Below are 18691 nucleotides of genomic sequence, written 5' to 3' on the forward strand. Positions count from 1 at the left end.
TAATTCACTAGTGGACCCTGTCTCAGGGCGCACCTGATTGCAAGGGAGGGTAGGAAATACGGAGTAGTAGGAAACCAAAAGCCCAGCTACTATGGAAGAAGGGAAAATGGATTTTGGTGAACAAACAACCGTCTCTGCCCCCAGGAGACACGAAAAGAAGAAATTTAGGTGCTCAATGCAATGCAGAGCTGTGCAAATTCCCCTGGCACAAACAAGGTCTTGCAGGCAGGTGGGCAGACAGAACACCAACCAGGTAGAAATGGTGCAATTCAAGTGTTGTCATCAGTGGCGTTCTACCAGAGTGCTCATAGTTTTTCTTCGTACTTACGTTCTAGCTGGGTTTTTTGTTTGTTTTTGTTTTTTTACTGCTACATTCTCACTATCTCAGCATACAGCCATGGCTTCATATTTCTTCATTCAAATGTCTGATTTCATGTACTTTTGGAAGTGAGGTCTATTTGTCATTACTTTTTGTTCACTTTTTCCATTGCAACTTCGTGGGGAGTCATATTCCTCCACTTCCAGGACACTGCACTTGGGCCACCAACAGGAACGAGTTTGAGATCATTCTTGTCTTTGTGGGGTCACATCTTAGAGGTCAAAAAACAGAGATACTTTTTGCTCAGAACAAAAGTATGGGAAACCTCAAATTCATGATATCCAATTTTGAGTAGGGTCAAACACAAGAGAGGAATATCCCCTGAAGTCTTCTTAAAACCAAACAATAGTTTAGTGTAACTAGTAAAAAATATCTGCCTTGAGCATTATGTTCTCTTAAGAACTATCTACACGGGATCAAATTGACAACAGCAACTTGAAAGATTAGATAGGAACCTTAGGGGGCAGTGAGTTTATGTTAATGAGGGAGGAACAACTCAACAAAGGAGGGTGAGAATTGTTGCACAACTCGAAGAACGTAATCAATGTCACTGAATTTTACATGGGTAAACTGTTGAACTGGTGTATATTTGCTGTGTATATTCTCAACAACAACAAAATAAATAAAATTTAAAAATAAATAAATAAATAAGGAGGTTAAAAAAAAAAACAGGAGAGGAACAGCTCAGGGTGTATGGAATTTGTCAGCCCAAAGCAAAGGTTAATCCTTCTTTTAGGGTATTGAGTTTGAGGTTTATGTTTCAAAGATCAGAAACTTTGTGGATCTAGGTTATCATAAAGAAAGTTTAAGTTTTTCCTCACTTCAAACCCAAAGCCAAGATCTTTATTGCAGTAGTTTGATGACAGGTGACTGAATGAATGAACAGAGGGACCGACAGAGAGTTAAACAGTGTTCCAGAACCAGAGGGAGACTACATGTCAGCACTGTAGATTAAAAAACACAAATCTGAATGAAAACAGTGTTTTGAGCCATTTATTTGAAAGTCTGGAAAACACAAAAGAAGGCGTGGATCACAGATGTAGAAAGAGAAAGAATGAATTTAGAACATGAATATTCTAAGAAGGAGAACCTGAGAGCAGAGATTCACCTGAGCCCATATTTTCACAGAAACTGAACCAGGAAGGAAAAAAAAAAGAATCCTCCAGTAACTAATACTATTATCAAGGGCAGAGACTGTTCTGTTATTATCTCTGTGTCCCCAGTGTATCAGTAACAAGACCCTCCATAAGCATTTATTGACCTAATCAATTATCAATGAATATTCTTTCACATAAATCCTAACCATGAAGCTCTTCCCTCATGTGGGTTCTCTTCTTGACTCTTTCAAGAATGCTTGTCAGATCCTTCTGAAACGCCTTGAGCCCATCATGAAGAAAAATCCAGAAGGTACATGGGAAGACTGGGTAGGTGTTCCACTCTATTTGTTAGTATGAATGAGAAAACAATCCAAACCAGTGTTGAGAGAGAGCGATGGCAGTGCACAGACATACTACACAGAGACAGTTCTTTTAAGTGTCACAGTGATGTAGCATGTCCCATGCTGCTTCCCTGGCTGAAGAGATTTCTGCAAAAGGACAGGCTTACCAAAGGTTGAGAAGGCTTCTCCATGATTTGTTTCAGGTATGGTTGGAGAGAAGTTCCCGGGTGGCACAAATGGTTAATCGTCTGCTAACTGGAAAGGTTGGAGATTCAAGTCCACCCAAAGGCACCTTGGAAGAAAGGCCTGGTGATCTACTTCCAAAAAATCAGTCATTGAAAACCCTGTGGAGCACAGTTCTACTCTGACACATGTGGGGTCACCATGAGTCAGAATCCACCTAATGGCAAGTGGTTAACTGGTTATTTGTGGAGACAGCACAGAGGGAACAGCAGTCGCTGCAGAGGAGTGGAGGTGTATGATGAATACGCAGAAGGCCTCATTCACCCTTCGTAAATCAGAAAGAAGAGAAAAAGATTAAGTATTCCTATGCCACAAAGAAATGTTGATGTTTGAGGATAGGGAGGAGGAAAACTACAAGACCTAGTTGTTATTGGATATGTTTCAAGGGAAATGATTCATTTAATCCAATCTTACAATTTCCTATGTTTTATTTCATTAGAACAATTGTCTATCACATGCACACTTCCTAGAGTTCTACATTTAGAAATGAAGCTCCAAATACCAACATTTGAAGCCTCAAATTCTAACATTTAGAATTAAGCCGCTATATCATAGGTGTGGGAAACCCTGGTGGCGTGGTGGTTAAGAGCTACAGGTGCTAACCAAAAGGTCGGCAGTTCAAATCCACCAGGTGCTCCTTGGAAACTCTATGGGGCAGTTCTACTCTGTCCTATAGGGTTGCTATGAGTCGGAATCGACTCGACGGCAATGGGTTTGGTTTTTTTGCTTATCATAGGTGTGTAGAATTTTATTTTGTTTGTTCAGTCCAGATTTCTAAACTCAATCAGAAAGAAATTGTTAGTGTGCCAGTTCAGGAAAAATGTATGATGATTATCTCTATTATTGATAGTAGAGTACCAGAAACAATTACCAGATGTCAATACTGAGATACGGAATATTTTCATTTTCATCCATTGGGTGGTATATTTCTTTTAACTAAATATGCCCATTCTGCAGATAGAAGCTGCATTTGAACAAAGAATCAGTCTTTCAGCCACTGGATATTTCAGGTAAAAATTACAATAATATCTTGACTTAGCTGAGAAAACATGAAGTAACCCAATTCCTCTGGATTCTCTTATTTGCAAAATCAAAAGTTTTTATTATTTGATCACTGAGTCACTTCTAGGCCCCAAATTCTGATTTCACATAGGCCTTGGAGCTATATACAAAGAAATATTAAATAATAGTATAACCCTACTGAGTTAAAAAAAATTTTTTTTATTTGCAACAGCTATTCATTTTTTTACTGTTCTTTATTGTGAGTGGTAAGAAGATATTAAAGGAGCCTTGGTGGCAAAATGGTTAAGCAGTCACTGCTAATTCAAAGGTTGGTGGTTGGAATCCACCAGCCAGTCTTCAGGAGGGGGTGATGATCTGCTCCTGTAAAGATTACAGCTGTCCTATAGGGTCATTGTGAGTCAGAATCAACTCGATAGTACACAACAACAACAAGATATTATTATTAGAAATAACTTGCAACTCAGTTTTACAAATCTCCCTCCCTTTACCAAAGGGGGATGGGGAAGAGCCAAACCTGTTGAGTTGATTCTGACTCATAGTGACCCTATAGGACAGGGTAGAACTGCCCCCATAGGGTTTCCAAGGAGCAGCTGGTGGATTTGAACGGCTGACCTTTTAGTTCACTGCTGAGGTCTTAACCACTGTGTGACCAGGGCTCCCCCTTTACCATACAACCTTTCTATTTTGAAGCTCCTTGCCGGGCAGGAGGAGATGGTTAGGATAATAATTACTAATCACCATTTACGCCTTATCTGTCAATGGAAAGCCCTCAGTAAATGCATATTAAAAGTGCGGACTGGATAGCTGGTTGTCAAATTCGGGAAGTGTATGATATTAGTTTTACATTCTAATAAGACAAACCACGAAACCAAACCAATAAACAAACAAAAAGTAAAACAAATCCTCATGAAGAAGGAAGGAGGTACCAGCCTAGCCTAGTGCTCTGTACATAGTGAGTTCTATATTCCTGAGCTCAGTTACCCAAGAGGAGAAAAAACCATCTCTCTAGCTAGGTACATCTTGCATTATACGTTAATGCATTGCATTACCACCCTATACATCCGACTCCTATGAGTTCGGTTAGCACAATCTAAAGGTTCCTCTGGGAAAGCTGATAAATATCAGTTGAGGTTTTCAATATGCAGAGCTAAAGCTCAAACCCTAGACCACCAAGATACAGACACACTGTGAGGTCGTGACCAAAGTAGTCTGTTGGCTTCACTCTCCTTCTTGGCATCCTAACTGCAGTACAAGGAGTATCCTTTTTTAAATGGAGGCAAAAGATGGTGCTACTGTAACTAGCTATGTTATAAACAGAGTTAGCAGTTGAAACAAGGTTAAAAGGCAGTTGAAATGAACATCCGTCAAATGAAATGCTATTGTAAAATTTTGATAATTTTTAACATGAATCAACATTGCTTGCACCCTCCAAGGCAAAGGGTTTTATTTCTTCCATCAGGGGCTACAAGGCCTTCATGGACTGGGAGAAAGGGGAGGGAGACCCGTTTCCTTACTATGTCTACGGAGCAGCCTGTTCTGAGGTCGAAATTGACTGCCTGACTGGAGCTCACAAGGTAAGTCAAATACAGCTTTCTTACTGGCAAGTGAAAACAACAACTGCCAAAAAAGTGTGTTCTGCCTTAAGAAGCCAAATTTCCTTATGTAATACTTGTACAGTAAGAACAAGATTCTTTCAGTTCCATGGGAAATGTCCCAGGACCCAGCCTTATCCTATATTTCCACTTCAAAAACAGATGTAATGGTCAAGAAAGCATTGCTCATGTCAGCCTGAAATGTATTAAGTATCCACCCATGTCAATGGAATTTTTTATTCCATTTTAGACAACAAAATGACTTTCCAAAGTTTTTCCAAACAGAGTCTCCATTCCTAAAGGAAGAATGATGAGTTATCTAATCTGAAGGAATAGGTAACTTAGAAAATAGTCTTGAGCAAACATTTTTGAACACATAGCAATATGCTGATGTTTCTCTGAAGACAATCATCCCCAAGGTGCTACTGACCTCTAAAGAAATAGACATTGTAGTGAAAATAATTTTCGTGTTTTCTATTTAAATGAACATCCAAGAAACCACCTACTGAAAATACCCATTGCTGTCAAGTTAATTCTGACTCTTAGAGACCCTGTAGGACAGAGTCGAACAGCCCCATAGGATTTCCAAGGAGTGGCTGGTGGATTTGAACTGTTGACCTTTTGGTTAGCAGGCCATCTCTTAACCACTGTGCCACCAGCGCTCCTCTATTGAAAACAGAGAGTCATATTTAACTAAAAGTTAACAACTTGCACATTAAGGATAGACCCAAAGCATCAAAACCGTAGATACACTCCAGGTACCACCCTGCAAACAGAGAAATTACAGAAAACTTAAATATAGTATATTATAACCCAAAGTATAGTAAACTGTGAGGACGTTTACAGGATGGACCTATAGCACAGCTAAAGTAACTCCATACATAAATTATTCCAACATCACCTTGAGCCACCTTGCCCAAAATTAGAAAGTCAATTCATGTAGAATAAAAAGAACTTGGAAAATACTGACCTGTAAATCTTATCAAAATGTCTCATTGCCCCATTGCTGGTTAACTTGTCCACCATATAAATATTATATAAATAAGATTTTAAAATACAGTAAATGAAAGGATGTTATGGAAAACAGTTACCCTCAAACTCAGCTCAGTTTCATCTTTGGGACACATAAATATTATGTCTCCATTTTCATTCTAGATCATTTTTTAGACGTAAACTCCTGAAATTAGGATCACAGATTGCTCATAAGTTTATTTATGGTGCTAGAAAGTTAAAATTTGGTCTCCCCTATGCCTTTCTTATTACAGTTTAAGATTCAGTTATTTCAATATCACTTTGGTCCCTTAAGATAGCTTATTCCCTGAAGAAGCAAAACTTCCTTTAATTAAAGAGAAATCAAAGAAATTCAATGACAGGCTTTATTGTTGGAATCTATGGGTAGTGCAAACGGTTAACATGATCGGCTGCTAACGAAAAAGGTTGATAATTTAAGTCCACCTGGTGGCACCTCACAAGAAAGCCCTGGTGACCTACTTCTGAAAAATCAGTCATTGAAACCCTATGCATCATAGTTCTACTCTGACACACATAAGGCCTCCATGAATCAGAGTTAACTTGATTGCAACTTTTTGGGGGGGGAGAGGTTTGTTTGTCTGGGGCTTGTTTGTTTATTGCTGTTGGCCATTTGTGGTTGGTGAACTGAAACATCCTACAATTCAATATTAGTGCACAGTCATCTCTTCCTACTGTTCACTACCCATAATACAAAACATAACAGGTATCAAGACAGAAGTAGGATCAAAGGCCCACTCTAAGTTTTGTTCCATTTCCTTCTCCATCTAGGTTGAAGATGGATAAAGGCTGAGAGGCCAGGTTTGAGTCAGAAGAGAATTACCAAATCCAAAGGGCTAGATAGAAAGTAGGAGCCTAGGTACTGAGAACAATGAATGTTATCAGAACAAACACCAGAAGTGGGGGCACAGTGAATATTATCAGAATGTGGGGCAGAAGGAAAGCACAGAGAGATTCCTGAGACAGACCCCAGGCACTCAGAGGCTTTCTGTGGCTCCTCAACAACCTGACACGCAGGCCCAGGGTCAAAACAGAAGGACCAGATTAGTGTGATATTTCTCAGAGAAGGAAGTAGATTAGCAAAGCCAAAGATGACCTCAACATTTGCCTTTAATACAAGCCAAGATCTTGCAAATCCCCAAAATCAGTCATGCATTATGGCTATATGATTTCCTCAATAAAATAACAATAATACCACCTACCTTAGACTATCATGAGGATTAGATGAGCTCATGAATTGTATTAAAACAACAAATCCAAAACAAGAATCAGATGCAGGGTGAACAACCAGGCTCAATTATTTACTAAGTGACTCACTTCCTCACCCCAACATGTCATGGACTTTGGAGCCATTTAAAAGAGTCAAAACCATGATTGCAAACAGTCTTCTGAGGTCATCGGTCCTAGCACTAAACATCTTGGCAGATGTTTCACCAGCTTCGGCCTAACTCTATAATGTTGATGGGGTTCAATGCAGTGTTCATTGACCAGCAAGAGTTCTTGAATAACTACAGACCATTTGAATAAACCTTAATATATTTTTAATTCAGGTTTTAATGGTGAGGTAATTTTTATTTTTGGCAGAAAATCAGAACAGACATCGTCATGGATGCATGTTACAGCCTAAATCCAGCCATTGATATTGGACAGGTAGATGCCGGCCAGCTGAGATGGACACCCCCTCCTGAGAGTTACTGTGGGGTAGGGAAAAGCATTCCAAAAAATATACAATGTCACAAAGCTTGAAATTGTCCTCCTTCAGATTGAAGGTGCATTTATTCAGGGAATGGGCCTCTATACCACCGAAGAGCTGAAATATTCCCCAGAAGGTGTCCTGTACTCTCAGGGCCCAGATGAGTACAAAATTCCAACCATCACTGACATCCCAGAGGAGTTCAATGTCTCCTTGTTGCCGTCATCACAAACCTCACTAACCCTCTATTCATCCAAGGTAAGCACCTACACCTACTGGACAATGTAATAGCTCAGATTGCATGGTTGAAGGTCAGTGGACAAAATAAAAAAGGTTAACTGTTAACAGGACCAAATCATTATGAACTGTTAGAATTTGGAAATGTATCACCTAGGGAAAACTAAGACTCAGAGAAGATAAATTATTCACCCACATCAAATGGCACGAGCACATCTAGACCTCAAGGATTTTATTAAAAGCCTTTTTCACTGAAAACTCTAAAATTCAGCAGAAAGCTTTGACTTCTTGATAGAATAAAATTTTCACCTAAGAACCTTAAGACTATAATATTAAATAAGATTGAAGGCACGGTGCCACTGGAAATCTTAGAAAACAGTGGCATTTTGAAGTTGGCCAGTTCAATTAATTGAATGTACTTTTCTTAACAAGAGTACCCTCCCCTCACACCACATACACACACACACGTGCACACACGCACACACACACACACACACACACACACACACACACACACACACACACACACATCTTTCCTATAGAACAAAGATTTAACCCAAATGGGATTAAAGATCTGGGAACTTCAGGAGCTATTGGTATTTTTAAGAGTACTTAAGCTTCATTCAGTCAGTGAGTCAGTCAACAAACACTTATTGAGACCCTACTGTGTGTAAGACCCTGTGCAGATGACTCCTGTGTGGGGATACAATGATGAGCAAGACCAGGCCTCTGCCCTCTAGTAGCTTGTAATCTAGCATAGAAGCTTCTACGATAAACATGCTCTCTTGCAGGGCCTTGGGGAGTCGGGGATGTTCCTGGGGTCATCTGTGTTCTTTGCCATTGCTGATGCTGTGGCCACAGCATACAGAGAAAGAGACATAGCCATGGACTTCATAGTGAGGAGCCCAGCAATGCCAGAATGGGTTCGAATGGCCTGTGCAGATCAGTTCACAGAGATGGTATGGTATTGTTGTTTATTTTCCTAAAAGGTGATTTTTCTATTTCCCACTTGTCTTAGTTATCTAGTGCTGCTATAACAGAAATACCACAAGTGGATGGCTATAACAAAGAGAAACTTATTCTCTCACAGTTTAGGAGGCTAGAAGTCCAAATTCAAGGCGTCAGCTCCAGGGGAAGGCTTTCTTTCTCTGTTAGCTCTGGGGGAAGGTCTTTGTCATCAGTCTTCTGGTCTAGGAGCTTCTCAGCACACGGACCCTGGGTCCAAAGGAAACGCTCCACTCCTGGCTCTTCTTGTTTGGTGGTAATGAGGTCCCTCTCCTCTCTGCTCGCTTCCCTCTTTTATATCTCAAAAAAGATTGACTCAAGATACAACCTAATCCTGTAGATGGTGTCCTGCCTCATTAACATAACTGCCTCTAATCCTGCCTCATTAACATCATAGAGGTTAGGATTGATAACACATAGGATAAGTCCATAAGATCACAAAACGGAGGACAACCACACAATACTGAGAATCATGGCCTAGCCAAGTTGACACACATTTTTGGAGGACACAATTCAATCCATAACACTGTTTCTTTGACCTCTTGGTATATTTATAATTGAATCTGTGCCTAGCTAATCACATTATAAGACGATAAAATAAATCTCACAAATTCTTTGTATCTATGTAGTAATTTTAACTTTTTTAAAAGCATTTCCCCATATGTTATTTAATTTTATCATCTCAGCAAACCTAAAGTAGGATAATTTATCATGTTTCAAAAGCTAATAGCTAAATGTGAAATACAAGACCTGCTGATGTAGTGGTTAAGCATTTGGTTGCTAACCAAAAGGTCAGAGTTCGAACCCACCAGGCATTCCACGAAAGACGTGGCAGTCTGCTTCCATAAAGATTTACAGCCTTGGAAACACTATGGGGCAGTTCTACTCTGTCCTATAGGGTCACTATGAATTGTAATCAATTCAACAGCAACAGGTAAATATGAAATGGCTGATTTCACCAAACTGTTAAAGTATTCCCTTTATCGTACCCAACCTGCCCTGCTATTCAAGGAAAATAAACACATACACATACAAGACAAAAAACATGTGTTGGGTAGTTGTACTTGATCATGTCACTTTCTATGTTTCCTATACAAATGTAGAATACACACTGTCTGCCCATCGTTTAGAAATAACGTGTTCCCATTACCAACTGCTGCTTTTCCACTTCATTCCATTTCTTGACAATGCCTCCCAGCCTAGGATAGAGGGGACTTGGGTGTCATCTGCTCAGATGCACCTGCACATGGCAATTCTAACCTAGTGAGTATTACACATAAGCAACCTTTGTGAGGTCTTCGAGTTCACCTCTTGTCTGCTGATTTCCTAAAAGTATCCAGATATAAATAATAATGGTAGCTAATATTGATTGAGAAACCCTGGTAGTATAGTGGTTAAGAACTATGGCTGTTAACCAAAAGGTCAGCACTTTGAATCCACCAGGCGCTCCTTGGAAACCCCTGTGGGGCAGTTCTACTCTGTCCTATACGGTCGCAATGAGTCGGAATTGACTTGATGGCAATGGGTTTTTTTTAATGAGTTTAATATTGATTGGGAGCCCTGGTAGCACAGTGGTTAAGAGCTTGGCTGCTAACCAAAAGGTCAGCAGTTCAAATCCACCAGCCAGTCCCTGGAAACCCTATGGGGAAGTTCTACTCTGTCCTATAGGGTCACTATGAATTGGAATCAACTCGATGACAACGGGTTTGGTTTGGGTTTAATATTAATTGAGCACTGTGCTAAACATTTAACCATATCATCTCATTAGTCATTACCATGACTCTGTTAGGTAATTACTAGTCTTTTCCTCATTTTACTACTGAGGAAACAGAGGTTTACACTCACTTATTGACATGGTTAGGTTCCAAAGACCAGGTCGTTATGTGAAAATCAGCATTGTGTGAAAATTACAGCAGCCTAGGCCTGATCAAGACTGTTTGAGAGTTAACTGTAGCCTACCATACTCAAGGTACAAGAGATGATCTGAAACAAATGAAATCGTCTTAATCTTACGATTCCTGGTTGACTCTTGATTTAAGCTTGATATCGTAAAACTGCCAAACTACATCATTACATAACTGCCAAATTATAGCATTACATAAACGCCAAATTACATCATTACGTAACTGCCAAACCACTGAGAATCATGGCCCAGCCAAGCTGACACATAACCTTAACCATCAGGTTACTCTTGCCTTGCAGCTTGGCCTCCATTACTGCCAGACGTATGTCATTAATGCGCAAAATAATCGGTTAGTAGATTTTTTTACTACTGTCACAAATGCGAAATGTCAGATAATGAGATAGTCAGTAAGGAGTAGGTGTAGTAACTTACCCAAAGTCACACAGCTAGTAAGTAGGGGACCAGGATTCGAGCTCAGCACCATCTGGCTCCACCCTAGTATATTGCCTCCTAGAGAAAGAAGTACTGATTCTCTATTTTCTCAAAAAAAATTGTATTTTAAAATCTATCTTTAAAGAAGTCCAAATACTTAGCTAAACTCAGAACACCCAGCCACAGAGTGAAAGAATAATGTGCCCCAGTGTAACTGAAATTTTTTACTGCTGAGCATGTCTGCAAATGACTGCAAAAAGTGTCACAGGTATTGATTTAGGGGTGACGAATAAATTTTAGCAAGCAGGCAAATTCATAAATACGGAACCTGCAAATAATGAAGATTAACTGTACTATAATTTCAGCTGGTGATGAATACTATGAAGCAAAGTAAAGGAAGAGTAGGGGGCTAGAATGTGATGGAGAGATTGTTATTGTAGATAGTTGGCTAGAGAAGTTTTCTCTGGGTGCTCACATTTGAGCCAAGGCCTGCACGAAGTGAGGGAATGAGCATTAAGCTGCTAAGAGTGTGTTCCAGGCAGAGAATAGCAGGTGCAAAGGCCTGGTTTCAAAGGATTCAAAGTAGTTTGGGACAAAGTAGTCCTTAAAAGTGGACTTTTTCCTAAGTCTCTGATCTTGCCTCTTCAGTAGGGGAAATTTGTAACTGAAAGGCTGCAATTGTTGTTCTCCCTGGCAGAGAGAGAAAAGAAACAGAAATCTGTGGCCATACCACTTATCTTCACATCAAAAGGGTGCAACCAGGATTGTCCTTCTTCCATTCAGCAGCTTTCCTGGCAACTAGCCTCTCTCATGTTCCAGGTCTACTTCTTCACATCTTTAGAAATTATGGTTCGTTGATCCCCTTAGGAACCACATATCTGAACCCGTATCAGAGTGTACACTTTCAAATACATTTGATAGGACTACAACACGGTTTTTAAGTTGAATTATATAATGATTCACACTGGCATACAATGCTGTACTATGCCCAAAAAAAGGAAAAACACAGATACTATCACTCTTTGTAGGAGCCTTAGTGGTGCAATGGTTAAGCACTCAGCTGCTAACCTAAAAGTTCGTAGTTTAAACTCACCCAGCGTTTCTGCAGGAGAAAGACCTAGTGGTCTGCTCCCATAAAGATTACAGCCTAGAAAACTTCATGGGGCAGTTCTACTCTGTTACATGGGGTCACTATGAGTCACTATGGAAACCAACAACAACAACACTTTCTATTTGGCCTTTGAATATGGTTGTCAAACACAGTTTGTTATGACAGGTAAGAAGATCAGAGGCTCAGAAGTTCTGTGTACTAGAACATTCAAGTCAGAAAGTCCAAAATGTCCCCTTTTAATAATCCCTTTATCGCCATAAGGTAAGTAACAGCCTCCCCTTATCTATTTCTTAAACAGAAATGATGGTAAAACACTCAGTAATTTTCCTTTGGAATTAAACAGAACTGCTAGATGAGTTGGAACCACCAACCTTTTGGTTAGCAGCTGAGTACTTAACCGTTGTGCCACCAGGGCTCCATATAGTTACTTAGTGGGGAGAAAGATCCTTTCATTCTTAGACCAGTTCCCAATTCCAAATGGCCATGCCTGTCCTACCCCTGCTATTCTATAAGACTAGAAGAGTGTTTCATTTCTGAGGGCCTTTGCCTCCCCACCTCTGCAAACTCTAATACAGTCCCTTTCTACTTACTCTCCTCCCTCTCATCACTATCACCATCCCCATGCATTTCTACATCACTATCACCACCTCTTTTGCATTTCTAGATGTCTCAGTTAGCAACATCAACGGGTGCCAACTGTTTGGTTCAGTAGAGAAAGCCCTTCCTGCTGTGAGCAGTCTGGTTTACCTACATTGCTCTCATCTGCTTTGCCCCAAAGACTAGTCTGTCAAGATGAGACGTCCTCAATCCCATGTCCTATACACAATCTTGGATTTCTCTGAGCTGGGAGAGACGTATTGCTAGTCCTATCAGACTGGGTTCTATTTCCTATGTTCTGGAACCTACCCCTACAACATGTAGAAACTTGCAGTTTCCAACCTGTTCAGCGGAAATCTAAGCCACAGATAATTGGCCAGGCCTTAGGCCAGCACAAACGTGCCTCAGTCATATGGATTCTGGGACACAGAAGCAGACTGCATGACTCAGGACAGACTGCTCAGAGTGGAGTCTCCCATGCTGTCTTCCCCAGAATGCTGAGTCTATTATTGTCTGTTCTGTTCCTTTGAAACGCATACATACATATCCATGAACACACAATAGGCACGTACTCTTTCTTGACCGATCTTCCCTGCCCTGCCTCTCATGCCTCTCACGCTGTCTGGGAAGTTTTATTGGCACTGCAACAGGCTGTGGAACTGGTTCCACGTTGAATGTGATTGTCCCAGGATGCAGGGACGGAATCTATTCCCTGCAATGCTTCATGACACTTCACACAGTGGCCATTCTTCCTGCTGAAGGGTGATTATCTGATACTGTTACTGAATGTATATTTTTGTATCTAAAACTCTCCTACCTGGTCTCTGGAAGGTTACTCCTTAGGTTGGGAGAAGCAGGAAAAGGGGAGGGATAGGGAGAACACCTAAAAGGGAGAAGGGCAAAGCTGGAAGTATTCCTCAAATTGAGAGGAAATAAGAGATACAGACTGTGAAGCAGGGGAAAAAAAAAAAAGCCATCTTATTCAGCCAGACAAACGAGTTGCAGTGAACCATTTTAACTTAGTAGTTAAGGCACAGGCTCTGGAATTAGAGTTTCTTCATCTGTAAAGTGGGGCGGGACAGGGGAGAATAATTATTCTAGTTACTTTACAGGGTTGTTGTAAGGATTTAATAAGATAATAAAGCACTTAGCAGTTGTCACACATAGTAAGTGGTCAATATAGATTGATGATGATGAAGATGACTGAGTGGGGGAGCTCTAAGTTCACTTCCAGCGTCAATGATTCGCTAAAGGAGTCACAGAATTCCTAAAAGCTGTTATATTCACGGTTATAGTTGATAACAACAAAAGGATACAGAATAAAATCAGCAAAGGAAAAAGGCACACAGGGCAGAGCCCAGGAGTGACAAGGCAAGAGCTTCCAGTTGTCCTCTCCCAGCAACAAAGTGGAGACATAAGGACAGCACTTAATTCTCCCAGCAACCATGTGTGACAACACACATGAAGTATTGCCAACCAAGGAATCTCACCTGAGCCTTGACGTCCAGGGTTTTTATTGGGGATTGGTAATGGAACATCTGCATTGCTGATCTTAGGTACTCAGTCTCCAGCCCCTCCAGAGGTCAAACTGATACTATGTGGCCCAACACTCATGGTAAGTAAAGACACTCTTATCCAGAAGGATATTCCCAGGAGCTGGTAAAGGGCCAAACCTTTCTTTGGAATGTGCAGGGTTTGGACAACCCAGGCATGGTGAGCGAATCCTTTACTGAATGATGATGATGATAAAGATTCCTGTTAACACTATGCTTTGAGACCAATGACACTGGACCCAGATACTATCTCAGAAGCTGAGTTTTAACTAAAAGTGGAATTGGTCTTGATGGCCAATTAGTGAATGTATTGCTTTAAACATAGCTATCGAGAACCAACCAAGGAGAAATACGAGGGCAGAGAGGGGGAAATGGCACCAAGAAAAGGAAAAGGTAAAAGGAGAAGGAAGGAGATCATCAAAGGTTAATTCAAAGCAGCTTAAATCCAAGGGATGGAATCTTTGAGATTAAAAAAAAAGAAAAGTGTGTCCTCAACAAAGTGGCTAGGAAGTAGGCAAGACCCAAGAAGGCAGGATGGCAAGAGAACAAGAGTTGATCTAAGTCCCAAAGCAGAAGGGCACCACAGGAGCCCAATTCTGGTGAAAAGAAAAGGAAGCAGGTTTTGGAAGAGACAAAAAGTACCATCAACTTTAGAAGAAGAGTCAACCTGAATCAACCTCAGACTAGACTGAGGCGCTTTGTTGAGCATCCAGCCCAGCCCAGCCCAGGGGAAGCAGGCTGATTCTAGAGAGGAGAGCCAAGCAACTCCCACAGGACCAGTGAAGAAGAGAATAAGGAAATGTCCTTTGAGAAGGCCAAACCTAATTCTGCATTTACATTTCAATACAGATTAAGAGCAAACAGTAGAACAGAACCTTTAAAGATATCTTGAGATGTAGTTTGGGTGAATTATTTTCTTCTTTTTGGGGTTTTGTGAAATAAATAAATATTAGGAGAAAAAACCTTTTTGAATAATCATAACTTTCCACCATCTGTGAGAAGTTTGTTTTTAACACTTTTATAGCTAAAAGTCAACACTTCAAACAAGAACATGACAATGAGGGAAAAGAGGAATGTGTGTTCTGCTTTGAGGCTAAACCTAAGGAGAATTCCCAGCAGAGGGGACAGGCATGGAGGACCACAAGGAAGAAGGACAAACAACTCAATTCTTGGGGCTTGTAGTCCAGGAATCCCTGGGAAGTGCTCAACTACTAACTGAAAGTTTGACTGTTCAAACCCACCCAGCTGCATCTCAGAAGAAAGGGCTGGTGATCCGTTTCCAAAAGTTCACAGCCTTGAAAATCCCACGAAGGACAGTTCTACTCTGCAACACATCGTGTCGCCATGAGATGGCATCCAGGATGGTGAAATGAGTCTAGGGTTTAATTAGCAAGGAACCAAAAACCAAAGCAAACCCACTGCCGTGGAGCCAATTTCAACTCATAGCAACCGTATAAGACACAATAGAACCGCCCCATAGGGTTTCCAAGACTATAAATCTTTATGAAAGCAGACTGCCCCATGTCCTGCAGAGCAGCTGGTGGGTTCCAACCACTGACCTTTTGCATAGCTGAGCACTTTAAGCACTGCGCCATTTGGCTAAAGGTGCAGGGCTGTTCTCGTATCACCACAGAGGGGTCAGGGTCGATGGGCTCCAGAGCAAACGATGCCCCCCAACCTAGCCACTTTCCCCTTTCTTTCCTTCTCCCCCTCCCACCCCAAACATTTTCGTAAGATATATATTTCTCTTTGTGACGCATATCTGGGGAACAAGTAAGGTAGGTAACTAACTCAAATGCCCTCCTAATTTATCAACATTAAGTGTGGCAGAGATCACACTACCAACCCACTGTCTTTTCAAAGTTGTCCCTTGAAAAGAATGTGGGTAACACAGTTCCACCCCCAGGAACCCAGAAGATCCTGCCTCCTCCCATGAGGAATTTTTTCAAAACATACAGATTTGATATTCTTTTCCTGGTGGAATATTGCGTGGTGTTGTTAAATGAAATTAAAATCCAGTTATGTGGTTGACAAAATGGCGTCAGCAGTCGAGTGGACAATGCCCCTAAGACTTACTTGTCTTTTTACGGAAACTTTAGCCTAGTTTTCCTGTAAATTAGGCCACACTCGTTGGCCAAAGAGATCCTGACAGCCCTTCCCCCGTCACTGACCCAAGAGTTGTTAACAGCGCTTCCACCCTCGTTGACCAATGACATCTTGACAGCGTTTGAATAGTAAGTTGTATAAGCCAATCAGAAATAACCTTCTTTTGCTTCCGCATTTTGTCAATCTAAACCAATCACTGCTGACACTCAATGGTGTACCTTTGCACGTGTAGCTTGGTGCTACCCAATTCTTTAATCTTCTGCCCAAATAAACTTCATTTAATAGATTAATTTCATTATTGACTCAGTTTCTTTTGACAGTATTATGGTATTAAGTATGTAATTTGCTTTCACTCTTAGAACCCAAGAGATGACCCGAAAATATTTAAACCTTGGTCTATCCCTATAGCATAACATTGCTGTCATTTCCTGAAAGGTAAGCTCAATAAACTAATAGACGATTGTGCAAAAGAAAAAGAAAAAAATCAGCTACTCTGGTGGTTTTCAAACTAGGATCCCACAAATGTTTAAATTATTTTTAAACCAATATATCTTATCTAACATTTTAATCCTTTAACACTAAACATGAGTGGCTTTGGATATCGACAAAGAAAGGTCAGGATGTTTTAACTAACACAGCAGTTTTTCTTTTAAAATAAAATAAAAAAAGACAATGGATTAGATGGAGTAAGATATTTGAAAGATCCCACTCCCTGACTCTTTTTAAGAATCACTTACAACTTGAATACAAAACACCAAATTGAAATCTATTGATTACTCCATTTAGAATTAACTAGTGCTGTTTGGAAGAATTACTTGGTAGAATTACCAGCTGCTGCAATTTTGTGTTTAACACAAAATGCAAAGCACTGAAGGCTTTGGAGAGTGGCCATAGAAACTCCCTGGGAAGCATATACTGATAAAAAGAAACACATTTTGATTGTTAGAAAATTAAACTTTTGCTTTTCTGCTCACTTAGTGGGCAACACAGGAGCCCTGGTGATGGGGTAGCTAAAGCACTTGACTGCTAACCAAAAGGTCAGTGGTTTGAACCCACCAACTATTCCGTAGGAGAAAGATGTGGCAGTCTGTTTCCGTGAAGATTACAGCTTTGGAAACCCTATGGGGCAGTTCTGTTTCTGTCCTACAGGGTCCTATGAGTCGGAATTGACTCAACCACAATGGGTTTTGATAGTGGGCAACAACGGAAAAACTTTGAAAGTGGTCTGGACGAGAAAGAACTCGATCATAAATTCAAAGAAGAAATAAAGCTTTTTCCTCAAAATAAAATTTTCCAATTAAATGTCTAAAACAATCCTCAATTATTAACATATATTACATGTTTAATTCCACTGTGCTTCGTCATATAAGAACTCAGATTGATATTTTTGCTGAGTCAAATTAAGTAAATAACTGATGAGAATTTGTTTCTCCTTTTACAACAACAAAAGATCAAAATAGGTAACATTTAAAGGTAGATCTCAAATTATTATAAAACAGTAATTTAGAAACATATACTCAGAAATGGAGGGCAAAATTATCTGAACTCTTCATTCTTTCTCTCCACCTTTCTCTTTCTTTCCAAGTATTAAAGTTAAATGTGGATATAAATCCACTCTAATTTCTACAGGAAACAATGTATGTAAAATGCATAGTATAATGCCTAACACATAGTACTCAATAAAGGATAGCTAAACACACACACATTCAGATGTGCTAAATACCAAATTTTAATAAATTAGCAACCACCAAGCAATGAACTGAGTTGTCAAGTTTTTGTACAGACTTTAAAATAAAGACCATCCTTAGATTGCAAGACAAGTTTTAAAAACAGTTTAGAATTAGTTAGAATTTTCTCCCTGCTGTGCAACCAAAAGAAAACTCAGATATAAATTGCACTCTGAGCCTGGAACCATCCTCTTTAACCTACAATTTCAAATTTTTGTATTTTTCAAAATAGCATAATTGTTCTCATATATTTGCTTCTTTTTTTTGCAAGTGTTGAATATTGAGAGTTAAACCACATTAAAACCATATACGTGATATGTATTCCTACATAACATTTTAAACTTCTGCTAAAAATATTCAAAAACCTCTTGTTTTCTTATTTTATAAGTGAAACTTCCTATTTTATAAATGAAGACACAGAAAGTAAGGGAGAGTAAGTAACTACCCAAATGTATTTATTCATCTCTAAAGCATACCAATCCAAGTTTTCAACTCCTTATTGTTCTTACACAGAAACACACATAACAAAAGTTGAGTACCCTTTGTTTTACAACTATTGTCTTTTTTTTTTTTTTTCCAGGTGTTTCAGTTTTCTTAAGTTACAAGATGGCTTGTTAATCCTA

General features: G+C 39.9%; 1 protein-coding gene across 1 annotated transcript in view; it reads left to right on the top strand.

Annotated features, from left to right (window-relative positions):
• Positions 1–17139, top strand: part of LOC101341581 (aldehyde oxidase 2-like) — a 212386-nt gene extending 195247 nt beyond the window's left edge. Inside the window, 7 exon segments of the mRNA XM_023732911.1 lie at positions 1729–1803; positions 3018–3070; positions 4543–4657; positions 7289–7354; positions 7467–7655; positions 8426–8593; positions 16701–17139. Coding sequence (XP_023588679.1) covers positions 1729–1803; positions 3018–3070; positions 4543–4657; positions 7289–7354; positions 7467–7655; positions 8426–8593; positions 16701–16754 — 720 coding nt within the window. The 3' untranslated portion in view covers positions 16755–17139.
• The last annotated feature ends 1552 nt before the right edge of the window (positions 17140–18691 follow it).

The sequence above is a fragment of the Trichechus manatus genome, unplaced genomic scaffold (assembly GCF_000243295.1).
Source record: "Trichechus manatus latirostris isolate Lorelei unplaced genomic scaffold, TriManLat1.0 scaffold00056, whole genome shotgun sequence".
Taxonomy (NCBI): Eukaryota; Metazoa; Chordata; class Mammalia; order Sirenia; family Trichechidae; genus Trichechus; species Trichechus manatus.